This window comes from Toxotes jaculatrix, chromosome 15, assembly GCF_017976425.1.
Source record: "Toxotes jaculatrix isolate fToxJac2 chromosome 15, fToxJac2.pri, whole genome shotgun sequence".
In the NCBI taxonomy this organism is placed as follows: domain Eukaryota; kingdom Metazoa; phylum Chordata; class Actinopteri; family Toxotidae; genus Toxotes; species Toxotes jaculatrix.
Window position 1 is genome coordinate 24,307,915 of NC_054408.1, and position 27,748 is coordinate 24,335,662.

General features: G+C 44.5%; 1 protein-coding gene across 1 annotated transcript; it reads right to left on the reverse strand.

Annotated features, from left to right (window-relative positions):
- Positions 1-522: 522 nt before the first annotated feature.
- Positions 523-26,809, reverse strand: efnb2a (ephrin-B2a). The gene is made up of 6 exons (XM_041056947.1): positions 26,693-26,809; positions 25,898-26,567; positions 15,656-15,939; positions 6,997-7,089; positions 5,322-5,432; positions 523-4,176 (listed from the first exon to the last, which is right to left on the reverse strand). The coding sequence occupies exons 2-6, from the start codon at positions 26,008-26,010 to the stop codon at positions 3,770-3,772; spliced, it is 1,008 nt and encodes a 335-aa protein (XP_040912881.1). The 5' UTR covers positions 26,011-26,567; positions 26,693-26,809; the 3' UTR covers positions 523-3,769.
- Between the last annotated feature and the right edge of the window lie 939 nt (positions 26,810-27,748).

Below are 27,748 nucleotides of genomic sequence, written 5' to 3' on the forward strand. Positions count from 1 at the left end.
AAACATTTTCAGTTTGTAACAGACTGGTGGAATGTGTGTCATTTATCCTCAACTTTGAACTTTTGTTTTTAAATTTTTGAATGTTAAAATCATTTTTCACAGCCTGGCCATCTCATTACTGCAAGGAAGGGAATAAGAGGGCTACAGCCACCCAGTAACCATGACATGACTAAAGAAAACCAGGTGTAGACGAACAAACAATGCAAATATAATACTGTGTTACTTACAAACTGGACTGAAATTAAATCATAAACAGAACAAAGAAGAAGAAAAAAAGAAACTAATTCAATAAATATTTATGGTACACACTTATGGCACAAATATGCAGCAGTCGGTTTGGCAACTTTTCTCTCTTTTTTTTTTTAAACCAAATTACCATGGAAACAGTGCAAAAGGGGAGGGAGTGGGGAGGACATGGGCTTTCCATTGCGCGCTAGCTAAAATACATAGCAAAAAATTCAAATTTTATACAAAACATCTTACTTTAAGAGTTTATAAAAAAATGTTTTTTATTGGGTTGTGGTCAATATTTACATAAGCTATTTACCAAAAAAGTAGTATGCTCTGTTTTACTGAAGTGTATTCTGTTTTTTTTTTTCTGTCATTTTTTTTTCCCATTTACTTTCCTAAAAAGGTGAATAAGGCTATTGTAACAACCCAGGATCCATATACAATACAAACATTAATGTATTTACAGTTTCTTACCTACAGAAGTACGGTGCAAAATTACTGAGTCAAGTGACCAAGGGCTGACCATACGAGCAAGGCATTTACAGTAGCCTGAGGTGCTTCTCCTAGCCCGTGTGCTAAGACTCTCACAGAATCGCTATGACGTTTCATAACAGGTTGAACCAATCCTGGCCAATGTCGGGAGAGCGTTAGTCAAGCGGCTGCTAAGAAAAGGACGTCAGATTCGAAGAAACTAATAAGATTGTCATATTCTGCCGCAGACAAGACAGCAACTAAACAGCCATTTCTTTGTTGTATAAGTGTGTCTCTTTTCACCTTTTCTTAAATACCTGTTCAGGTGTGATATAAGTATATATGCTTTTTAATGGTTTCAGTTTTCACAGTTTACCTTTGTACTACGGCACATGGTTAAACAGAAAAAGTTCAAATAATACTACAAATAATGCAGGAACAAAAAAAAAAAAAAAACTAACAGCAGGCTTGTGTGAAGTACTTTGCTAGTTTTGTGTCATTTGTTTTGTTGTTACATCTTTCAGTGGTTAAGAACACTTTCCATAGGTGTTTTTTTTTTTTTCTTCTCATAATTGATTAAAAAAATAAATAAGAATTGCATATTTGCAGATTTTGTAGCCTCTTAGAGGCACAAACCTCAGATCATACAAGGCTTGGCTTTTCGGTGAAAATTTGATGTTCTTTATGAACAAATGACGTGAATGATGGCCTGATTTATGCACGTGACCGGCCTAAGTCACGACTATGATCCTAAGCCAAAGATATTAATGAATGTGAAGTCACTGAAATATAACAGACTTGCTCAACACGTGCACACACACACACACACACACACACACAAACATGCACAGAGAAAATGAAAGGTGTGTATGAGAAGAATTTGGGGGACACTGGGTGTTCATGGGAAATATCATTTGGGAGATGCTACACGGAGTGAGTGTGGGAGACACAGCTACTCTGCCCTTGTGTACACCAATGTGAGCTATTTTGGGTCAGATAACTCTACTCCCCTCTGGGCCAGGGCGCCGGGCCCAGGCCACCCTCCCCTGGTCCTCCTTCCAAAGGTCCAAGCCCTGTGTCCGCGGACGAGAGCTCATCAAAACACGCTCCTCAGTGGGTCGAGAGATATGAAATAATCAAAAACCTAGATTGCATAATGTGCACGTATACCATAATATATTAACATTACTTCTTCTTCCTCTCCATACCGCCTGACAACACCTGTGCTCTATGTGTCTATCATAAATAAATTCTGCTTTTTATTTTATTTTTTTTTAAATTTTTCGTCTTTGTAATGTCCTTTTTTTAAATGTACACCTATTTTGTAACAAAAAAAGTAAATCAAAAACATGATATGGAAATGCTAATGGAGACTGAGAAACAGTGAAACGTGAGTAGATGTCCCTGTGCTTTTTTTTTTTTTTTTCTTTTTTTTGATCGAGAATAGGAGAGCACCGGTCACACTGATTTTGGGCAACCTTAATCATCAATGGACCCCTAGGGGTAAACATGACAGTACCTAGAGCTGTTTCAGCCAGCTATGCTAACCTCAAACTAGATCTCGGGCCTCTTCTTCACCTGATGCAAAACAATGGCAGTAAGGCGAATTGGGTTTTTGTTTTTTATTGCCCCTAACACTTTCCTGTGTGAAAAGCCTCAGGTTCCAGAGAAGTCGAGGCAAGTTCTTACAACTAAATCTGACAGGATATAACTGCTCTCCCATCTCTGTCTGTAACTGTGTCTCTCTGTGGACTGCTGTGAAGAGTGGAGGTACCACAAATGGGGTTAAAAGTGCTGCTCTATGTATATGAAAGTCCTCCACTCTTCCCAGGAGCCACCTGGACAGACCTGACGTGTTTTTTGCACCCTCTCGGGGGGGGGGGGGGGCGCAGGGCGCAAATCTGGAAAAACAAAACGACCTAAAATCATTCTATTTGCGCTCTCGCCACTCCTAGCCACTGTTGGGTAATTTGTGTTTGAACGTCACAGATGACATGTCGCAAAAAGAAAAGAAAACCAAATATAAAAACCAGATATGACCAAAAAAACGAGATAAATGTAAATGTTGACAGTACAATTAAAAAAAAAAAAAAAAAGAAGAAGAAAGGAATCTGCTTTTTTGTCCTTAAAACCTTCAAGTAACATTACGAGTTTTCAGCACACCACAGTGAGTGATTTGCTGAAAACGGACCTGGGAATGAGGAGAAATGGTGCGATCCACACTTAAACCCGAACGTTTCACATTGACTGGTGAGACAGTGTGTCTGCGCGTGTGGGTGAATGTGTGTGTGTACATGTGATGGCGAGCATGTGGGTGGCAGGGTGAACGGGTGATCTCCGAGAGTCAGTCAGGGAAGTCCCAGAGAGGACCGGCGTGAGAAATCTCTCTCCCCCCCTTTTTTTCCTTGTCCGGCTGGTAAATCCACAGAGTCTCTCTCTCCCGCTAGTGAGCATCAAGGGAGGGCAGCCATTTCTGTGAGTTCATGGTTAGCCCATATTCTCCTTCAACTCTCCTCCTCACTCTTTTTTTTTTGTCTCTTTCCCTCTCTTTTTCCAAGCAGTAGTGTCTCTGAAGGTGAGGTCAAAAATTCCTTTTCCTCCTTTCGTCCCCGAGAAACCTTCATGTCCATACATCCGTTTGTCTGCCCCCCCCCCCCCCCCCCCCCCCAAAAAAAACACGCTGTCTAACTTTCTGATTCCACACAACACTCAGTTCCCCCCAAAACAGGTAGCAACGCTAAGGAAAGAAGAGTTTGTTCTCTTTAGTTCTCAGATCTCCCAGAGAGCAGCAGCAGTGACAGAAGCAGGCTTCTCTCCGGCCCTCCGCTCAACCCATTCGAGCCAACTGTGACAACATCAGGCGGCAAAACTTTGAGAAAGGAAAAATAAAATAGTGACAAAAACATCAGAGAAGAGGAGGAGGAGGAGGAGGAGCTGACAGAGTGAGAGAGACAGAGAGAGAGAAAGAGAGTTGTTTGCGGGCGTGCCGGCGGTGACGGCCAAAACCAAAAAACCTGCTCTGCCCAGGGATTGTTCCAGTTTGTCTCCTGCTTCTAAAAGTTCCACCTCAGACTTTGTAATAGATGTTGGCCGGGCTCTGAGGCGGCATCTCCTGTACTATGTAGACCGGGTGGCCGTAATCGCCGCTGACCTTCTCGTAGTGCGGGCAGAAGACGCTGTCAGCAGTCCTAAGCGGGATGATGATGTCACTGGGCTCCGAGCCATTATTGTTCCCGCCGCCTCCGCTCCGTTTGGGCGTGGCCAGGGTGCTTAGAGATAGCGTGGCGGCGTGCTGCGGCGAGTGCTTGCGGTGCCGCCGTCGGTACTTGAGCAGCAGCAGGACTAGCATGATGATGATGATGATGAAAATGACGCTGCCGGAGGCGATGCCGACAAAGATGGCCACGTCAGAGCCGATGATGCTGGAGGACTTTCCGCCATTGTTGTTGTCGTTGCTTTCTCTGGGTGCTACATCTGAGAGACAGAGGGAGGCAAAAGACGAAGTCAAGCAAAAGTCCAGGGTACGCTCAAAATAAACTACTTCCTACGGTCTGTCATCTGAAGCTGTGCACTGACACGCCCTGGTTCTCTCCCCAGGACAGGAGCGTGTCCCCTAATCAGGTGGGATTACCATGTCCCCCGTCTGCTGCTGTCCTACCGAGGGCCTAAAAAGTACTGGTTTTTTTTTCTGTGGCAAGGGGAGTGGACACAGGATGGCAGGCAGCCCAAAGCAAGGACCCGTCCGTTGTTTTACAAGGGGATTATGCTACGCCAGATGCTCTGCCCACAGCAACCAATATGATAATAAAAAAAAAAGCATGAGAGGAGAGAGAAAGAAAACAAGATATGGATGTCTGCAAAAAACAAAAAAAAAACAAAAAAAAAACGTGCCAGTGAGGATTTAAGGGGCAGGATGGCACATCTGTAATGCTCCATGTCAGATTTGGGAGTGAAAACAGAAAGAGTCAGACAAGGCCACACCCACAATGAACCAGAATTCTGGGGGAAAGGACTGGAGGACTGTTTAAATAGGTCAGCTTGTTTTTGTTCTTGGGCCCTTCCTGTTTCTTTTCTTTTCTTTTTTTTTTTTTTTTTGAGCACAGCTCTTTGCGGAAATTGCCATTCTGATTTTCTTTTGGGGAGATTTTTAACTGCAATATAATAGCATAAGATAAGAGTGGTCTGCACGTAGCTGCATGTCTGTCTTAAGTTGTGATTTGGTGCAGAAACAAGTGTGTGTCGCTACTAAGAGCAGGTCATTAAAAAGATGGCAGACAGTGATCAGATTATTTTCCTGAAAATGTCACTTAAGAGGTGGGTTAAGGCTGGAATGGGGCCAGCATGGAGATACCTTATAAGTCCTTGAGAGGCCAGAGATGCCTATCAGTTTTATAGGCAACATTCAATTACTGGCTGATGAATCACTGACCTTTCTTTCCTTCACTTTTACACACACACACACACCTCAGTGCCTCTTGCAACCCACACACATCCATACTTAACGCAATCTGCTCTTAGCTGGCTGAACAATTGTGCGCCCAAATGCCAAACTGTTTCGATAAATCCTCCACTCAATGACCACTTTCCCCCGGATTTAAGCTCAGAGACGGTGATCTCACCTGGCTTCTCCAGCACGTCGTTAGGGTTGTAGGTGTCCTTGCCGTCTGAGTGCTTGGGAGAGTAGGGTACTCTGGTGGGGTTGTCTTTGGGTGAAATAGGGTCAGAAGGATCTGAAAGAAATTCAGAAAAGACACACCGGAATTAACAGGGAAATCTTTTTCACAGTGGTGTATATGAGATGAGGGTATCTCATGTTAAGGGATAGGTGCAGATTTTTTTTTTTTTTTTTTTCCCAAGTCAACCAGGCGGGTACGTTTGTCCCGGTTTTCATGTGTAGGTCAACTGCTGGTATCTCAGCAACAAACCTACCAGAATGCATCCCTCTGCAGCAGTTCAGCAAGGAAACAATGTCAGCAGAAATGCAAAGGGGAATTTTGTATTGAGAGAACACACAAACAAAAATTTGTACAAGAAGCGTCATTTTGGAAGATACCCTCTTTAACTGTGTTGAGCATCATATTTGTTTCAGCTGAACCACGGCATCTAGCCAGTGCCCATGGATTTTGCTCCCATATAGTCACCCTTGACTTCATGGCTACCATCAGGCGACCAACTGTGTGTGTGTACAGATGTGAGTGAGTATTGCACTATGATGGACTTGACATGACATACCCTTTGAGCTAACATTGATTATTATTGGTTATCACTATACAACATTAAAAAATATTCCTCAAAGCTTCCTTGAGACAATTTTGTAAAACTCTTGAACCTCAAAATGCTTCAATGGTGCAACAAGCAACTCATCACGCACGCCACGTTTTCCTTTACTTCTTCAGCTGGATCCATTTTTACAGATACGGCTCTTCATTACGCAGCCATTACTGCAATCAGCCATAAAGAGTAGCTAACGGTCGTTTCTGGTACCGTCAAGCTCAACTATCCTGGAAACCACACTTAAAACTAGCCTGCATTTCATATGATAAATCTGCTGATTTGTAAGCAACTTTGATCAACACTGGAGGTGATATTTGGTACTATTAATCAATCCAGAACCCATTTCCAGGCCTGTTCTTTTCTTCCCCAGAGTACAATAGCTTCGATTAATTCTCCGACCTACTGTAATTCTCAATAGCTCTGAAGCTGGTGTTGACAGAGGGCCAACCCCAGGAAATTACCGATCTGGGTGGCAGCCGGGCAACTGATTTGTGAATAATTATCGCTATAATTAAGAAAAGAGTCCAATCTGTCTGGAGCATCTATGCCTGAGGTCTACTGTGAATGTGTACTCATCGACAGTGACAGTGTCTAGAATGTCACTCAAGGGCACTGGGTCTGTACACATCACACACTCAAGGTCACGGGTCATTAGCATTCTGAGTTTATGTGCATCGAAACTGAACTTGCATGCGTGGACAGCCTTCTGGCTGAAAGAGCATATATCAGCAGATATTTTCCAGTGTATGCATGCACAACTGTGTGTGTGAGTGTAGACTGTGTGTGTGTGTGTCTGTTTCAGTGCATTAGGCTTCCGCTAGATTACATCTCCTCCCCTCCCCCCTCGCAGCCCCAGGTGTCATGGAGACGATGGAGCGGTGTGCTGTGCGGTCTCCTATGACCTTATTGGGGTATTTTCAGAGTCTCACACAATTCCGCACAGACTATGAGCGCTGTACTGTGGCTGCCCGCCGATGCTCGCAGGCGCTCACAACCGTGATTCGATAAAACAATACTCACTTTGTCCCACTTTCATGATTATTTTCATGGACTTGGTTTTGCACACTCCGCCCTCCTGGTTGTCGATGCCCTCCATGGTGCCATTCGAAGTCGCTAAAGCAAGACAAGAGAGAGAGAGGGGAAAAAAGGTTAGGATTGATGGTCACTAGCCCCTTTTGCACAACCTGTTCAAGGAAGGAATGTTGGGTATCTGGTACAAAAAACAATGTGATAGGAAAATTGTGCTGCCCTTTCCGCATTAAGTCTATTTCAGAAAAACTGCCAGTCCCCAAAGACAACAGAGGCACTGAAAGCCTTCTGCCGAGGAAGGATATGACTCATACCCCCTTTAATAAAATCACAAGTCACCCGTTCGTCACCTCAGTCATTCCACTCCAGCAGAATATTTCACATCCCCAAAGTCAATTAGCTTGAGTAATTGTGACTGTAATATCTCTAACTGTGCTGATGGGCCTCGTGAAGGAGGCAATTAAGGGAGGTAGGGAGAGGGGAGAGACTGAGAGAAGGAGACATCGATGGCTACAGGGACAGTGGCCATTTCGGCAAGCCACAGGGACGCTCCAGAGATCCAGTTATTAAAGAACACATTTTTTGGATTTTAAAAACCCCTGAAACACTCTGATCTAAACGATCCAAAAACTTGCTGCTAAAGAAGAACAAGGGGAGATCAGCTGCCAGAAATATTCAGGGACGTGGACAGGTAGGGATGAGAAATGGGCACTTTTCCAGGAGAGGCTGTGAAATTAAGGGAACACGGAGGGAGGCGATAAATACCTCAATAGGCCTTAAATGAAAAGAGTTTAAAGGATCTGAAAAAATAGGTTGAAACACAGGAGAAAACACTGCTAAACACTGAGTTTAAAGGGCAGCAGCAGCAGCAGCAGATGTTGAGAGAGGAATCTGGTGGGGTGGTGCAAGGCGTCCCACATGAGAAAGGGGAAAATAAATGGGCTCTGTAAGCAGATGGTGTAAGGGCCTTCTAAAAAGAGAGAAACTGCCCCTTTGATAAAAGAAAATTCTACTCGTGTCAGACTTGTACAGATGTGGCCCACACACACACAGACAAAACGCAGAGGCCAGAGCGAGATGCCCTGCCAGGGCTCAATCAGCTGAATGTTTTCAAGTCAGTGAGCCACTACTCTGCCTTTGTGCTCTTCTGCTCTTATCTGTGCTGCCCCTGGAGGGTACTGGGTAGAACTGCAAGCTAGCTTGGACCATGAGTGGGACAGGGAACAGGCAGGGAGGGAGGGAGGGAGGGAAATGAGAGGTGGGGGTTGTAGGGCTTGTGGTCTATCAGGTCAGTAACACAGAGGCTAACGAGCTGCCAGGGCTTAGCGGCTTGGCTTCCCGCCAGTGCACAGTGGCCCGCATTCACTATGACTGCTCCCACCACACCAACTCCCCTCCCCTCCCCTCCCCGCCTCACCCCTCCCCTCTGCTTCCTCTCCAGCCTATCCTCCTCTTTCCCCCTCTCTCAAACAACACCCCATCATCCCCAGTTTCCTCCTGTGTAGGGTGACCACCATGACCGCCACCTTCTTCCCTAAATCCTTTTACCCCCGAACGCACTTGCCTCCGCAGCACGTTGCCTTCCCATTCCTACTGCACCTGAAGCTTTTCCGTAGCCTGCAAGGGACCTGAAAGGCAGGCGAGACCCCGACTGAAACAGTTTTGAAAAATTAAGCTCTGAATAGTTTGCCACTTTCTCTTTCTCCTCCTCCCCATTGTTCCGTTTCTTTTTTTTTCCCTTTTCCTCCCCCTTAGCTACCAATCATTTTGATATGAATCCCCTTGCTTTAATAAGACGGTGATGAGAGTGGACACAAAGAGCATGTTAACAAGGACTCCCTGCCTCCCTCCTTCCTTCTCACCCTCCATCTCGCCTCCTCTCTCTCCCCCTGTCTCTTTCTCTCGCTGACCTATGGCTTTCCAGTGAAGACTGAAAAGCACATTACAGACAAAGCTCCTTAAAGGCTTGCGCTCCCGTGCTCGTGTGTGTGTACGTAGATGTGCGTGCATGCGTTCATTTCATAAACCTGTTAGCACAACACACATGTCATTAACCGTCTTAATGCTCCGTACTTTGCTGAGTGACTGGCATGATGACGGTATGTTTGTGCAGTCGTGTTCGAGGTGTGAGCTAGGTGGAAAGTCGAGGTGCACGCACGCTCAAACCTACTTGTGCTTGAGAGGTCAGAGTTCACAGGGTGTGAAGGGCAGTGACCTGCACAGAAGGTGTGTTTGGGTCTCATATACCCACTCACCTCCTTTATTCTTCCTTCCTTCCCTCCCTTCTTCTTATCCTCTTTCCCTTTGCCCTATTAAACCATTTAACACATCTACATCGATCTAGACTGAAGAAAAACAAAAAAAAACTGAAACATCCTTCTTGCCAAGCCTTAAAAAAACAAATCTTTTTCAGACTTGGCTGTAACACTTCCTTGACATTTAAAAATAAATCAGGAAAAATCCTTAAATCTTTAAATTTTTCTTCCCCTTTAAATGCAAAACACACACTCTATGCCAGGACTGCAGACCAGGCAAGCCTGACTTGGATTTAAACAGAATTTGATTGTCAAATCTGCTAAGGCTGGCTGAATGACTTGGCCCTCCTTGGCCCCAGCCAGACAAGGCTGGGCTGCACTGGCTGACAGACTAGCTGGCTAGAGTTAACCAGCTAATCCGTAATGCTGGAGGAACACGGCAGGAGGAAAGGGGGTGGGGATAGACCTGATTCATACAAGAACCTCACAAATGGATTTAGTCATCAACTACTGCTGGCTTTACAGCACCCAGATAAGACAGGGAGGGGAAAAGAGGTAGGGGAGTACCAGAGGGAAAAAGGAGGAGAAAAAAAAAGGGAGATTAACCCACTACTTCATGTGTGTGACCTTCTGAGAGCACACGGAGAGAAACAATGAGGGAGAAATGAGAATGAAAGAAGAAGAAGAAGAAAAGTTCCATCTGATTTTCACCATTTTCTCCATCTTGACTGTGAATTACAGAGTCTATTTTCTCGCTGCTTTCAAACCGGCTATGTGGTTAAAATGGGGTTTTCTTTGGAGGGGGGGGGGGGGGGGGTTGAAAAAGGCTGGTTACACACATGCATTCGCATACTCAAGAACAAATGGTTCTGCAAAAACAAGGCCCACAATGAGGGGGAAAAAGGACATTGGTTAAAAAAATAAATAAATAAAATCACTCACTGGCTATGACAAAGTAGCGCTTAGGACCAAAGTGACAGCTTGAGTGGGTCTGTAAAAAATGTGCTGGCACACACACACACACACACACACACACCTTCAACCACACACAAGTCACATGTAGTCTCAAACAAATGGCAGAAATGTGTCAAAGAAGCGTCCTCACTTTGAGGCGCCTGCCTGCGTCTGTTTGTGCTACAGCCACCTGTAAAATTAGCACTAGCTCCCAACCACAATCCCACTCCCACATTGTAAACACACACACCACCCCCCACCCTCACCCTCTTTAACTCAATTTACCCTCCTTAACTTAATTTTCTCCTGTTTATCAAATCAAGAGAGTGGAAAATCACCCTGTGTTTAACAAGACAGTCAATTGTGAGCTGCAATCCGGATAAAGACTGTGAACTCTTAACTCGGTTTCCCACTTTCTCCTGATGTAACTCGCAAATAGCAAGAAAAGACTCCTATACTGTAGATAAGTGTGCTAAAGTTAAAGTAGCAAGGGGTAGTTTAGCTGACGTAAGATTTAAAGAGTTCGTGGTTAATAGCATTTTTGCCATTTTGGCTTTTAGCTAAAATAAGCTAATGCTGTAGTTTCATTTGGCACCAAACAGGCCGGTGTCCTTTTTATGACATTTCAGATCGAACATTTTTAGAAACACTTTACATGAGTTGAAAAGTGAACTATCTGTGGTCCAGAATGAAAAGCCTGGTGAGAGCTTGAAAAACTATACTTTGAAAGCTGCTTTGCTAACACTGCCAAATTCTGTGGGTATAATTAATACACAATGCACTGCTGGAAGACAATGCTGGGCTGTTCATAAATAGTGGAACAGAGCACAGGCATGGCAGCGAGAGACTGAGGAGGCATCTCAGAGACACAGATAGGAAGGGACAGCATTAGTATTGCACAGAGAGAGAATGAACGGACGGACAGAATGAGGGGATGTGTCCCAGAAAGAGGAGAAGAAGAGAGACAAAGGCAACTATGATCTAAACTCCAAGCGTAATTGCCATCCGTCGGGTTGCTGTGGAGCGTGAAACCATCATCACGGTGCCAGTGTTATGGACTGGTTAATGCCCATGACAGGGGCCAATGACCCACAGAAACAGGCGAGGTCAAGCTGGGTCAACCTAAATACCAAAGCTGTCTGATAACCGCTGCTACCAATCATTTAACATCCCCTCATTCGCATCCACCTAAGTTTATGTTACCAGTGTTCGACTGTTGCAAAAATCTGCTTGTTTTTAGCTTCACTTTGAACACTGCTGATTAATACGACCATCCATTTCCATGGTATGACAATAATGCCATCCCGGATTTAATACTATGAATTTTGGCTGTGCTGTGGTGAATAAAGAGCTGATAGTTTCAATCAGACAAAAACCTGAAAGCACATTTCAAATGAGAAATGATTTAATGAGAAATTTTACCCCTCAGAGGTTCCACTACATTCACACAACAATCAGAGAACCGGGGGAAGGACGGGACTATTTGCTGTTGTGACTGAAGCAAAAGGTCTTGATGAAATTTCACGGTGCTCGTCTGCTCTGACTGTGAATTCAGCCTTGTCCTTCTTTTGCCCTCTTTAGATCATCTCTCTGTCTCTTGCTATGCCCCCATTCTTTTTTAGCTTACCCTTCCCTCTCTCTTTAGCTCTCTTTCCTTTCCCCTCTCTCTTTCCCTCCTTCCCCCCCCTCCCTTCCTCGTTAGCTCCCTTACATTTGCGTCCCTCTCTCTTCCCCCTTTTCTCTCCATACTCAGCTCTCTATCCTCTCTCTCTCTCTCCCTCTTTAGCTCATGTAATCATCTAGCTCACTAGGTTCTCCACTGCAGGCCATGCTGCCACAAACAATCACATCAAACTCATCTGCTCTCAACTGGAGCAGCATTGTGCATAGTGCATTGTGCCATTTTAAATAGGCACACAGAAACACACACACACACGTACACACATAACACGTGCGTGCACAAATACAAAAACGTGTACACAAATCTAAGCGTGGTGACAGAAATCTTCCCTATACAGCTGCTCCCTCTAATGCATGCAAGCAAACACAAGAAAAACATGGAAAGCTGTGCACACACACACACATACACACAGTCGCAGGCCATATAAAACACATTAACATGGAATGAATTATTTAAGCTGCACTTGAAACAGATCTGACCACCTATCATGTCTTTGCCACAGGGTAGTACAGTATGACACAGTGAAATACAGAGGTCTTTTCTTTTGTCACAGTTGTTTGACTCTAAAAGGGTGTTTATATTTTTTTGTGTAAGCTGGGGGGGGGGGGGGGGTTGACATACCCATCTAATCTAGGCCCAGCCTTGGCACAAATACTCAGCACACGGCAGCACTAATCCAATTGGTTGAGACTCAGATCCGTAGCATTGATGTGGAGGCCTTGGCAATTGTGAGAAGAAATGGAGGATTTAACAGTGGTTAATTAATTACATATCGAGTGCTCACTCCAAAAGGCTAATGAAATCCTCTCGGTGAACTTTCTGAGGCAGTGTCACACTCTGATGGGTCTTGGACAACACTCCTGGAGCGGGATGCGCAGGGTTGGACAACACACATTTAACAAGATGGAGACGCTTTCACACAGAGGTACACAGGGTAATTCAAGCCCAGAGTATATGTATCTATTCATTCCCATCACTTATTCAGTCAACACACACACACACACACATGTGCTATTTCATCCACAAGCACAGATTCACACGTTGACTCGCTCAAACACTACAAGGTAAAAACAGCCACGAATCAGACTCTGCCTACGCACACCTCTGAGCGTTTCCCTCATTCTGTCTCTCTCTGTTTTTTTTTTTATGTTTATTTGTGCTTTACTGCTGGTGTTTACCCATGCAAAGCTGGAGCTTCTCCAAGCAGCCAATTAACAAAAAAAAAAAAAAAAGGCTATGTACACATCATAGCAGTGGGCTGTTAAAGCTGGGCCAGGGCTAGCCAAGAAGAGGCAATTAACAGCAAAACGTGACACACTCCAATGGAGACAGCTCCCTCTTTTACCTCTTTTTTTTTTTTTTAAAGGCTTCACACTTGCATTTTGGGTCACTGCGAAAGGGAGGGGTGGTGGGGAGGTTGGGGAGGATGGGGTGGATGTCGGTGGAGGGGAATTTGCTAGAACTGCAAAATTGGATTTTTCCAAACCCTCGTCTTAAAGTTTCAAATTGAACTTTCCCACCACTCTGACTGATCCAACTTGTTGACTCAGCAGGCTGATGAAGCGGAGGGGCTTTTGGCGTGAGGCGGTGGGAAATTGAATATTTTGCATATTCTCATGTGCTCAGGCTGTGGCAGGGAGCATCAGGTAGGAATACATGGATACATAAAGTGAGGAGGACTGTTGTTGTCACTGCAGCCTCCTGAGGGATAAGGTGTGTGTGTGTATTATCAGTGTGTGCATGTCTGCCCTTGCAAGCACGTATCTACCTGTCTGTCCATACCCACCACATGTGCACCTATATGTACCAGCAATCGTCTTTCTCATCGGCGTTCTTCGTTAGCCTGAACTTAATCCCATCTTCCAGATTCTGTTCCCCGACAGTGCGATTGCATTCAGTGGCAGGAGCACAGGCAGAACACCAGAACAACCAGGGGGAAGTAAACACCAGCATCAGCTCATCAATAATTAACTGCTGAAGAGGAGATGAGGGGAGGGTGACTGTGTCTGCGTCTCTTCAGTCAGAAAGCCTTTGTAGTCCCTGAGCACACACACACACGCACACAAAAACCTCATCTGCCTCTCTGTAGGTGTGGATACTCGTGCCTGTGTACCTGTGCGTGCATCGGCTGTAATCACATATTCTCATCTAGCTTATCTTGCCTCCAAACTTAAAATATAAAACCTAAAAAAAAAAGCGAAGCGTAGCACTGCCTATGAGCCCCTGTCAAGCATTTAACCTGCTTTATTTGCTACAGCATATTTTCCAGAGCGAATGTCTGACCCACAAGACCGCAAAATTAGCTGTTAAGACTCTAAACACGGCGAGACAAGCCCCACCGTGCAAATATCCTGCAGCTATGACACATTAGTGACAGAGCAGCCACTTTTGCCTGTTTGGTTTTAAATTAACTTATGTGGAACTGAATGAGCATATTGTGTTGGTGACACACAGTTTTTTCTCAAACAGCTGCTTAACAGATCTCTCTTTGGGACTTCTGAGCACTGTAGGAGAAAATTTAAATTCATAGGACTCAGCTACTGCAGGCAGTTTAAAGAAGGATTTTGTACAGTGCGGCAGAATTAGTTGTTTCTTCCCACATTGGATTTGAAAAATGCAACTTCTTCGACTACAATAGACAGTTTGGATAAGATGCAGTCTTTCCTCCTCTCTTCAGTCTCCTTTCTTTCCCTTCCTTCTACTCACTCAGAAATATGGCCTTCTCCTACTGTGACAGCTCACAGATGGCTGTGGCAGAGCCTCACAGATGGTCCTATCTGCGGCACAACCCCCCATCAGTGCCACACAGATGGTTCAGTCCACCTCCAATGTTTCTAACCAGGGGGCCGTCGCTAAACCCCATCAGAACTTCCTCCCAGGATGGCGTTAGTACATCACAGGTGATCAGCAAAGAGGAGTGGCCACACCTGCACCACGGGACTGGATGGTGACTCACGTCTAAGCCACAAGGATGTGGAGGACAATTCTGAAGAGTTTGGGCTGCTGAGTCCCACAGCTAAGAAACCTTGAGGCTTTGGTATGCTTCTATAGAAGTATTTCATAAAAACTGTAACATCTGAAGGCCTACGTCAGAGAGGTGTGGGCTGAGGGGGTTTCAGATGCTGATGGCCATCTTTAAACATCAGAACTACTCATCGTAATGTTTTTCTATAACTCTCAATAGTTTGGCTTCAACGTTCCCATGCTGAATCATGCTGGAGGTTTGATTTATACAAGGAGGAAATCCCAAAGGCAGGATCACCACCTTTGGATGGTGTTTTAGCAGAACTTCAAACGGATCCAAAATGTTTACTATGTGCTAATATCATATACAATCTCTAAGAACAGTCATCCTTTGGTTTCCTCTCTTTCCTATCTTTCACCTCAACCTTGCCTTCATTTACTTCATTTACTTGACTTTATTTCCCACAACATTCTTTCAGCAACCTTCAGTAAAGGGGTATGAACCTGCATTCAACTATAGAGTATGAGCACATGAACAGCAGTGAATGCAGCACTAACTGCAAAGTAGAAGCAACTGACTGATGGTAAAAAATGGTGAGTTTTGGAAAAAGAAAGCCCCGGACTCCTGACCAGTTGCCTGACCAGTTACTGACAACCACGCCAACTTCAAAACTCAAGGTGTGTCACCAACAGCTGGTTCTTCAACCTTCCTGTACGGTCTAAGGCTGTTTTTCTGCTTAAATTATGCAACGCCTAATTTATTACCCCTTCAGGGACATACTGAACAAGTACTTACAGATGATGTAGTAGTCTCTCCCCCTGAAGAACTCCAAGCCCCATAAATTGGGGCTGAACTCTTGAAACTTTAGGGTGAACTTGACGTCCTGGTCAGGCTTGACACAGTTGAGGAGAGGCGTGTCGGCCTTGGTGATGGTGCAGCTCTCCAGCTGCTCCCTGGGCACCATGTACACCTTGTAATACTCCACGCCATCGCCCACTCCGCCGTCCACGCGGGGGCACACAATGTCCAACTTATCCCCGATCTGGGGGTACAATACCACGCCTTGGCCTGGCACGAATCTGAAAGGAGAGGCAGGGAAGAACAGCAGACAAAAGAAGGATATTAGTTAGCCGCAGAAAACCGGATGATAAGTCATTCATTATGCGTTGTGGATTGGAGTGTTTGCCACTGAGCCTCTCCATTTTTTGCAAAAAAGAAGTCAGTTTAATTATTGATGTGGTAATTACTGATTGTGTCCATTAATTTTAGATGATGAGGAATAATGGTGGAATGTGTGTGTGTGTGTGTGTGTGTGTGTGTACGTATGTGGTACAAAGTGACTCCAAGCATCTGAAGATAAAATCCCAGAGTGGCAGAAATGCAAAGAGCGAATATTTAATCGGATAAATGAACGAAGGTGGCGCACTCGCTGGATGCGAGAGAAATGGCAAAACTGCGTTAGCATACAAAGCAGAAAATTAGATTGGTTCATTCACAACAACAGGAACTGCAGCAGACACACACACACACACAAACACAGACAGAGAGCTTGGACAGGTTTGTCTGGGAGAGTCATTGAATTTCCCTAAATTCTTCCCAAAAGTAAAATAATGCTGCCATTTAGTCTCCAAGTACTGAGAGCTCCTGCAGCCTTCCTGTGATTGCACATGCTCGCACACACACATTCACAGCTGGAGTTTGAGTTAGAGGTGAAACCTCGTATTTAGCTGCTAAATGAATTTGCCCCGCACTTGAATGCAATTTGAAATGTTAACCATGAACACCCAGGAGGCTTTTTAACGGCATACTGCGAATACAGATATGAGCAAACAGGCAAGAATGCATTGCAAATCCTGAGTAATGAAAATGATGGAAACAATGATGGTTAAGAGGTGAAACAATAAGTTGATTAGTTGATTAGTCCATTAACAGAAACGTAACTTGCATTTTTTTTTTCAAGTACAATACTGAGTATTTCCTAGTTCCACATCTAAATTATGTGGATTTGCTGGTTTTATGTGATAGTAAACTGAATCTCTTAACTGGTTCTGGTTCTAATGTGAATGTAAGTAAACCTATTTCAGGAATTCATTATAAGTAAAATAATGGAAAAAAAATGTGTGTGTGTGTGTGTGTGTGTGTACTGCATGTAAAACCAAGTACCAGTTTTAATGTTGTAGTTGATCTGTGTATAAATTGCATAAAAATAAAATTTTCATCTTATTTTTTTTTTCTGTCTTTACTCCAGCAGTAAAAACTGTAAACACAAATGTCTTTAAATGTGGGCAGGCCCAGTATCTCAGTTGAACTCTGACCCTTTTTTTTCCTGGAAGGAAGTTCGGGAGAAGCTCATTTCAAAAGCTACGAGACAGAAAACACCACACGTCATCTGCTCTCTCGGTGAGGACTAAACCCCAGCGTAAGGCTTCTGTTTTTGGTCTCTCTTTTTTTTTTTTTTCTTTCCCTTTTTTGACTACAAAGACAGCCACCGCAGGGGCGGCAGGGGAGCCTTCACACAGGAGACCGGTGGCAAGGCACAGCCAATTCATAATTAACACAGAGCACAAAATGAAAGAGTGTGTGGGGGGGATTCAACGCATAATCATACATCATATGTGATTATGTGCATGCGTGTGTGTGTGTATATATATAGAATAGAATAGAATAGTTTCCAATATATATGCACACACACATATATACACATATCTCAGAAACATTTTCCTTCCATTTCTTCTTCTTCTGTCCTCCAAACATACAGATAGACACATACATTATTCACATTATTCCTCTGTCCCTTTCTAACAGTGTGCATCTCCTGACATGAGCATGTGCACAAGTCAGTACGCACATACATGCACACACATACACACACATAGAAATAAACACACACGCATGTACACAGCGGCTAACTAGGCCGAGTGAATATTTTTTCTGTCCCTCCCGGGGGGACACACTCAGCGGTGGTATAGTGTGTCCAGTGACGGACACAGGGAGAGACAGAGAGAGAGAGAGAGAGGAAGGGTATGCAGTTCTATACATTGTAGCGCCATCTGGCAGCATCTTATCATTTGTGTGCGTTTGTGTCTGGAGGAGGAAGGGGATGAAAGGGGAGAAAAAGTGGAGCACAGAGAGGAAAGGTCCTTAGAAAAGCCTCGGGGGCTTCACTGCTGCACAAATACTGTGGAGCAGTATGTTTGTGCATTAACCTTGTGTGTGTGTGTGTGCACACGTATGACTGGAAGCATGCGTTCAAGTGGGCATGTGTGTTTACACAGGGCGAAAGGATGCATATATTCATGTGCTTATTTTAAATATCTGTATGTGTGTGTGTGTGGCGTACATCATGGAGGCCATTACTGACCTACAGAGGTTGATCTAGAGGTACCTAGCTCTTGGTTTATCAAGTTCAGAGTTTGGGCTTAAAGATGAACTATCATATTCAAAGGAATGGTTCAACAGTCTGACATGAGAAAACTGAGATCAATCTCATGTCTGTGTGTTGAGCTTGACGCTAAAGTCAAGACAGGTTTTACCTTCGTTAGCATGAAGGCCGAAGGCATGGGGAAACGTTAGCCTGGCTTTGTCCAAAGTTAAAACGTACTTAATTAATATATATTATGACTGTTCACTTGTACACAAAAAGAAACATATAAATGTATGAATTTATGATATCAGTTACTAGCTGGAACATGTTTTTACGGTTTTAGCATGCAACTTTTTACGTTTCTGTTCACATACAGGTTTGATAAATCAGATTAACCTACAGATTTTAATATCAATGTTCTTATCTCACTCTCATAAATAAAGCATACACAAAAAAGTACTTTCCTTCAAATTCAGAAAGCTAAAATTAGCTTTAAGTTAAGTTTAGGGCTGGGGATAAATACGACTTCAAATTTAATTTGGAATTGGTCAAAATGTTACGACAAAACCAACTTGCACACACACACACACACACACACACACATACAGACACATACAAACAAACATAACATAAACGTAACATGTAAATAATCACACATGGTGAACAGATGAAGAATTTCCCCTCTGTTCTGACAGTGCTGTCAACCAGGGCATCTGCACTCCTGCTCTGCTAGCATGAATGCTATCTGTACAGGAAGTTGATAACTAGCAACAGCTCAAATGTGATTAAACCTACACAAAGCTAACGCACGGGGAGAGAGCTGCGTAACACACATAAGCACACACACACGTCCTCATCTCTTTCTGTCACTGGTCCTCTCACACACAAACACAATGGGTGTGTATTCAGTGTGTGTTTTATTTTCTTTTCTTTTATGATTCCATGTCATAATGGCTGTATCCTGTTCTTTCACCATCTTTACAATTCAAAGCTGAGATCTGCCTTAGCCAGGGGCTACAAAAACACGAGACGAACACACACCAAACCCACTCGATTACACCCTTGTATTTTTAGCCACCTGATTTACAGAAAAGTGCTGTATAATGACATTCAATAAATGCTGACAAAGAACAATAAAACTGTTTGAATGTGGGTTTAAAGATAAGCTGCCAAGATGCTGATTAATGGCAAATATGAGCTATTCTCTCTCACAGAGCTCAAAGGAAAGCACTGAGGAAAAAAGTGGAGAAGAACAAGAGAAGTGATGAACACGGACACAATGTTAAGTTGGACACTCATTAATTTGTTCTGCGCCTCCTCTCCTGAGCTCTGTCTCCTCTCCTGCCGGTGTTTTGTGATGGGTAAGTGTCTGGTATGTCAGATAGCAGACACCTGGCCCAATGGCAGCCATTAGAACAAAACACCAGGTGTACAAGGTCACACAAGACAGGCTGAGGAGCCCGAAGCTGCCACTGGAAGAGAGAGAAGGGATGACTACAGGGAGGGAGAGGACAGGGAGGGGACAGAAAACAAATCAAAACCTGCCTCACCCTCTCATAATTTCTCAGCCCTTCCTCCACATACGCTGTGTTTTACAATTAAAAACGTTTGATGGTGTTAGATTCTAAAAAAAACAAATTTCAACGATTAATCAAAGAATTAAAAGTTTTAAGAAAACAACTGAAGTGAAAATCACACACACAGCCTTACTGTCATGCCTCTGTTTCTTTGTCAGTTTTCTGGTGTGTCACGCACCATTTGTTCTTCCCCATAAGGGTAACAACACTTGTGTCGAAATGTGTAACCCTGCAGAATTTATAATCAAGAGAGAGCAAAAGGGAGAATGAGGGAAAGCAAGGGACAGAGACGCATGCCGCAGCACTCTGCTCCTTCGTCCTTTTCTCATCACTGTCTGCCCTCCTCCTCCTCCTCTTCTCCTGCCGACAAACACCCGCTGGAGGAGGGTTACCTGCTCCATCAGCCGGCCTCACTCCTCTCATCTCTACGACCAAACTATCGGGCCATTTGGTGGGAAGGTGAGAACAACCACAGCTGCCTGAACTCTCTCTTCATAATCTCCACCTCTTTTGCTATAGCTACACAAATTAAAAAGAAAAAAAAATTAAATATAGTCGTACGACTAAATCACAGGACTCTCCCAGACAAACCGCTGACTTCACAAAACAGTGCAACACACAGCAATGTTTTTAGTGGAATATTTATATACGTATATAATGGCTGTATATTTTAGGTTGACAGTATCTTCCAAACCAAGTGAACCTGAAATTAATGGAGTCTCTTTCCAATACATGACAAACGCAGCTGCTCCACAGGTGTGTGACACCCACAGGGTGTTCGAGAGACTTGAAGCGTCAAGTTTGCCAGATCACCTCCTGTTTTTCTCATTTATCTTCTAACCGCCTTTCTTTGCCTTTACGTTGGGTGTTCTTTTTTTAGTTTAGTGTGTGTGTGTGTGTGTGTGTGTGTGTGTGTGTGTGTGTGTGTGTGTGTGTGTGTGTGTGTTTGTGTGGAGGGGTTTGGGGGTGCAGAGAGGAAATGTTTGGCAAACACAGCAAGGAAAACACAAGGAGAAGGAAGAGGAAAAAGAGGAGGAGAATCGTAGGCCTACTTCCTGGGGTTATAACCACTGCATCTGTCACCAGTAAAAAAAAAAAAAAAAAGTTTGAGCCCCCTTTTCCTTGCACCGACTCCCTGTATCCTCCCGTCTCTGCATACCTCTCTGCATATAACCCCCTCCATTCCTCTCCCTCTTCTCTCTTTCAGACTTTCTGTTTAAAGCCTTTGGACCGTTGGATTTGTGTGTGACAGAACAGAGCCACAGTGGCCACCGCGGTGTAATCCTCCCTGTCCGAAACTCCCCTCCCTCCCCTTCCTTTCCTCTGGCCCTGAAGTTATGAGAAAGCAGAGTGAAGAGAAGGGTGAGGGCGAATATTTACTGCAGATCAAGAGCAACTGTTTGGACTCTGAATCCCAGCTGCAACGCAAGGATTCATTATGGTGGTAGACAAAGAGGCCAAGCTGGGGGCATGGTAAGGGTTAATCCACCCGCAATTCTTCGCAGCGCCCCGGCTTTCGCCCTCTGTCGGCCGAGGAGACAGAGGTCTTTACGCCGACTGTCACCCTATCCCCCTCTTTGTCCTCTCTCTGGTTCTGTCTGTGTCTCCGTGCCTTTCGGGCCCTACCTTTCATCCTGTAATCCAGGCCTATGGGATCGGAGCAGGCCTAGACATAATTATCCTCCTCGCCCTAAGGGGCCCCGATGCTTTCTTCCTTCCCTCCGTTTCATTTCTCTCACTCTTTTCCTATTCTTTCATTTCCCATTCTTTTTATTACACAATCTTAATCATAAACTTTTCTCTTGGCAGTAATCAGAGAAAAAAAGTCGCCCCCGTCAACCTCTGTAACCCTGGCGGTGTGAGCTCTCTGTCGAACATGGCAGGTTTCTTCCCTCACCCTTGTTGCCGGTCGATGTAGCAAAATTAAAACAACTGATCTTTCTCTCTCTGAGCTCCAGAAAGAGCTAGAAAAAGACAAAACTAGAGGCACTGCAGAGATTTTGGAAGGAGGGATGCGGACAGAGGTACAGGGAGGGCATCATTATGACATTCAGCACGAGGCCTCATCAGTCATTCATGATGGACCTGCATCTCTATGCCCCCCCCTCGCCCCACTTCCTCCTCTCTCTCTCTCTCTCTAACCCCCCCCCCCCCCACATTCACAAAAGTAGGAGGTAGAGGTGCCCCCGTCACTGCCCAGTCACAAAGGGCCTTTGGGCTTCTATGTAATCTCTTAATGAACTGCAGTGGAGGAGAGGGAGCGCTCCTTTTACATAAACCATGTAAAGCGGGCTACTCTTTTGTTTCTCCCTCCCAACTACAAAATGGATTACCAGAAGAAGGAGGTGTGTGTGTGTGTGTGTGTGTGGTGCGATGTGTGTTGGGGAGACTAGGGTGAGGTGGTGGTGGGTGGTGGTGATGGGGTCATTCTCTTTCTTTTTTTTTTTTGGAGGAGTTTCATGCATAAAGGCAGTAAAAGTGGTAAAGTGCAAACAATAATGACATTTAATCGACATAATTGTGGGCTCTGTGTGGAGGGATTTTAGTGTGTGTGTATGTGTTAATAAACACACATAAACATGTACACTCACAAAGAGGGAGACTATTTCTTGACCCCCCCCCCCCCCCCCCCAAAATCCCACACACACAAAGGCATTTGACCGGCCCCCGAGCCTTCACATTTCTAACATTCATCCTTCCTTGAATGCTCAAAGAGGACGACTAACACAAACTAAAGGAGAGCCACGCAGGCAGGAGCGACTTGGTCTGTTGAGCATATTGCTGACCTGCTGAATAAAGATATTCACGCTTTGGGGGGGGTTCTGTGTTACAGAGGAGGAATAACTGATACACAGGCTTGAGGACTTTCAACAAGCCAAGCTGTGAAAAGGGGGATAATCAGTAAATAAGTTTGGCTGTTCGTTTTGTTCAGCCGATGCTCAGGGGAAAAGTTATTCATCAGGTCAATAGGGAAAAAAATGAGAAAATTTGAACGTGTCTGTTCTTCATCAACATCATCATCATCATCATCATCATCATCTCCTCCCTGGTGATGAGTAATAAGGGAAATCAGTGAGGAAAGAGACAGATTTTAGAGTCAGAGCGCTTCATGAGTTCAGATTTATTTTTTTACCACAGAACCTGAATTACAAGATGAATTCATGTTCTGCTCCTAAAAGAAAAACAAAAAGGTAACCGACAGAGGGATATTTACTTAGAAAGAAAGAGTTGTCAGGGCACACAATGATATCACTCTCTGGCCTTTTATCTCTGAACTCCTCACCCAGACAGACAGAACGCAAAGAATGCGCACATGCACAGCTAATTCCACGGAATGCCCCGCTGCATTTGTGGCAGCACAGAGCTTAAACTCGCTCAGAGGGTGGACACACTTTGTTTTTATGTTTTTTTTGTTAGTCCCCCCCCCCCCTTCTTTCCAAAATCAAAAGTGACATGCCAAGTGAAATGACATACTAATTTGCAAAGGACTGCAGCTCCAAAATGGAGAAGGGTTCATGCTCTGGCTCTGTGAGAAAGGTATTTTAAAAGCACAAAATGGCTTGATGGATGATCCCTTTATAGAAATAAGAAGGCTTTGCCAAAAAAGCAAACTGAGGAATGTCTATCTATAGTATGAGATATAGTATATATATATTTTTTTTCTGTGCTGGATTTTATTTTTGATGTGACCTGCCACTTAGCATTGGCTTTAGACTAAGTTGTCTCTGCACATCAGACTCTCAGTCTCTCTACTAAGATCTAATGGTCATCTAATCTTACAGTACAGACAGCGGGGTTACACTAGAGATGAAATATAAGTGTCCAAAGTAGAACTTCCATACTATTAACAATTTAAAAAATTTCTATTCAAATTCAAATTCAATTTCTCCCGCTCTTGTGTCTCAAAATAGGGCAAAAGTATAATCTGGTGCGTCGTCAGGTGCAGGGCCTGGACCTAACGTCGGGACACAGGTGGCCGTGGCAGCCCAGGGGGCTAGAAGGCCCAAGTTGCAGCAAGTTAACCGAGAACTACGTCCCTGAGACCAGAGCAGCAAAAATACACAGGAACAGGCAAACAAGGCCCGGGCGCGCATGGCTACACGCGCCCACAGGTTAACGTCCATTTATTTGCAGCCGTTAGGCTGTAAGCCGTGAAGCACAGGCGCCTGTTAGACCATCATAACGCCTCTATTGTATGTATAGCCTACTTCACTGAGGAAAAGCAGGAGACGGAGAAGGAGAGAAGGAGAGAGATTGGGGGGGTTTCTGGCTTGTACCCGAGCCAAAAGCTGAATTATTGAGTGACTTGGAGTTTGGCCGTGACAAAACGGCCACAAAGAGAGGCGCCCCCCGCCGGGCTGAGACCAGGGGTGTAGCAGAGGAGAAAGACACCTTTTTTTTCCTCCTCTCTTTATTTTAAAGAAAAGAATTTAACCGCCCGTTTTTTGGGCCTTTTTTTTTTGAGTAAGCAAATCGATGATCTACATTATATGTTAAATTGGTGGATGTGATGTGACATAAAGGACAAAAAGCTGGAAAAGAGAATTGAAGGTCCAGGGCCTGTGTTTGTTCGCCTTTCTCCCGGATGATCACCCCACAGGAGAATAAACATACAACACACACACACACACACACACACACACACACACACACACACTGTATGGGACATCCTGAGATTACGCATCCACACAAACGCATCAAGCTCCCCTTTGCGACGCTTTCTATTCAGGCTTCTGACCCACATGTAAGAAACGTAAAGGAGCAGCGGGTTGGTCGGCCTGTGAAAAGTTTTCATCTCACTAACCATATTTCCAGTACAATTCACTCTAAATTAAAAAAAAAAAAAATCCATATTTTCCTGCATTAATTGTTGAAATCCTTCCACACAGAATGCAGGACACGGTGCTCGGGTTATCAGAGGCCCCGGTGGAGCGTCCCGCCGGCTCCTCCGCCTCTGCACGTTAACGCACAACCAGGATTCATTTCTCCTAAATATGATTTTCATTATGAAGGGTTAAAAAAACTAAATAACAAAATAAAACCCAGCATCTGATCCTGTACAAACAGGCGGGATATGCTTAACGAGCTCGATGCTGCTTCGAATCCACTGTTTACTCGGACCTGTGTGACCTGCGTGAACGGTAACACGCCGAAGCCCAAGTTATTATTGACCGAGGGAAGCGGAGCGAGACATTACCGTCAAAATTCATCTCAACCCAGCCTGCGCACTACCCAGATAGATAAATAAATAAATACAGAAACCAGCCACGAGCATCTCACTAACACCACAGAACAGAAATGTGCCCGATAAACAACAACAACAACAATAATGGATGAAAACTACACTGGGCTGCTTCCTTCCAGGCGGGTTTTGTATGCAGTGCCCATCAGAACGCACGGCCGCGCGGCCCAGCTCTGTCCACTGCGCGTAAATATTCCACCAACGGCGGCGACACACAGGCCACTGAATCTACCAGCTAAACAACACTGAAGTCATTGAAGACAAGAGGTAGATAAGTTCCCCATCTCGTGACAGGTGGTTTTGGAGGAGTATGACGGGGGCTGTGTCGGTCTATGTGTGTTGTTCTAAAGCCCGATACTAAGAAATTAAAACATAAAAAAAGCCAAACTCAGTTCGGAAAGTGTGGGAGTGAGGCTACAGAGCGGGAGGGGATCGATTTGGGATTTTATACGAATCATGAAGGCTCGTAATGGAGCTCGGCACACAGATGACCGACTGATCTGTATTCCTTTTCGCTAAATCTGACTTTCCAGGCGCGACTGCAACAGATCGCCGCTGCGCATTTTGGAGAAGAGACTGTGACAATAACAAGAGGGGATAGATTAAAAATCTAACATGACGCTGCTGTGAGAGCTCTTTTTTTCTACTCACTGTGTGCTGAAGTAAACTATTGCGTCTGCAAAGTCACCTTATGCTAACGCCAGATATTTTACGCATGTAAGCCACGGGCGGCGAGATAGCCAACGTTAAATCGGCTGATTTTTCAACAGAGTCTGGCATGAAATCGTGTCCACACGGGGAGGGCGTACGGCGCTACGGGAGCCAGTAATCAGCGCGGCTTGTGTTCCACTTACTTGGTATTTGTTGTGTTCCAGTAGATGGACTCCAGGATGAGCGCCCGGCACAAGTCCACTTTGAAGGCAATAAACAAAACTCCAAAATAATATCTCCACATCGAATCCCCCATGGTTAGCCGGCGTGTCTCCGGGTGGGTGAGACAATCCGTCTCAGAAAAAAGAATGAAAATAAAACGAAATATGTGTCAAAAAGAAAAAAGAAAAGAATCAAAATCAGACGACAGAAAGGGCTGACCGCCTCACTTTATATCCCGATCCACCGGGGATGCGCACGGATACCACAAACCCCAATCAGAGCATCTCCAGATGAGAGATCCTGCTACAAAAAAAAAAAACCCAAAAAGGCGCACGGCAGCAGTTCATTCAGCAGACAGTGCGTTAATATTCTCCCCTGTTCAGAGCGCAGACTTCACCCCGCTGTAATACATCCCTCAGAGAGAAGAGAAAAAAAAAAGTGGCGGTGTCCGCTGTGGACCGGGCTGCAGATGGAAATCAATACAAATATAAATCCCCTGCGTTAAAAGTCCAGCAGTGTACGCCAAAATCCAGCTCAGTAGCAGCAGCAGCAGAGAGACGGACAGTGATGGCTGGTTGGTGGAATGGTAAGATACTCTCCTTTCAGCTGGTGCTGGTGGTGGTGTTGGTGGTGGTGGTGGTGAGCAACAAACTGTGGGTGACAGCGGCCGAAAAATGAGAAAGGCTAAACAATGAGGTCGGATGGTCAAAATTAAGAAAAATGATCAAATATGAAAATGAAAGAAATCAAAGGAGCTGGGATGGAAATTCTCATACTAGTAGGTGTCTCTCCCACCCCCTTTTTTTTTCCAAGACAAGTGCTGCGGCTGAATCCTGCAGATCCGTCCCAGACGCCCGCAGACAGACGTGGAGATGACGCCGCGGCGATGCTCCGAAACCTGGATGGAAAGTAACTGCAAGGGAGCGCGACTGTGAATATTTGGTGGAGTTGGTTATGGCGAGACGCCGCCCCCCGCCGCCGCTGATTGGTCCCTGGTCTGGAAAGTCAATAGGAGCTGTGCTGTCAGTCTAAGAGGGCAACTGATTCAGTAGGCTGACCAGTGGTGAACGACTTATTATTGTGGAATCCTACTTTATTTTAGTTTAGTTTAGTTTAGTTTTATAATAACGGGCAGGTGGATTAATTAGAAAAGAGTCTGAGTTCATATGTTTGTCTAATTATGTTTAATTCAATAAAAGTATTATACACAAGTTAAATTAATACCAAAAAAAAAACTGTCAATAAATGTCTGGGGTGATAACACCGCTCAGAAAACACGACACACCAGACTCCATGTAAATTTCACCTGTTTTTATTCCTCGTGAATGAGAAAAGTAACAAAGGACGCGCACTTAGAGTTTCAGTGAATAACAGACCCCCATAATGGAAAACAACGAGCAAACATTAGGCTCCCATAAGGCTCATACACAGGGGCTGCACTGAGCCACAGCGCTGCATGTGTCTCTGCTGATTGTAACACAGGCCTGATAATACAGCTCAGTCCACTTCAGGGGTTTTCTTTTTTTGTTTTCCCGAAAGGCAAGAGCGCCCACTAGCGGAAAACTGCCGCAGAACTGAGGCAGACTGAGGAGAAGTCACAATCGACCTCTGTTCAGTTTTTTTTTTTTTTTTTTTTACATCGAAATCAAACGTAAACATCGCAAAAAATAAAGTGTGTTGATTTATTACAAATGCAACAGAAGACTGAAGTGTTTGAAACAGGTTGTTTCCAAACGCAGAGCAGGTTTTAAAGCTACATTCACACGATCTCTAAACTTTTGTTTAACAAACAATTGTTAAACAGTTGTTTGATTTTATTTGATTGATTTATT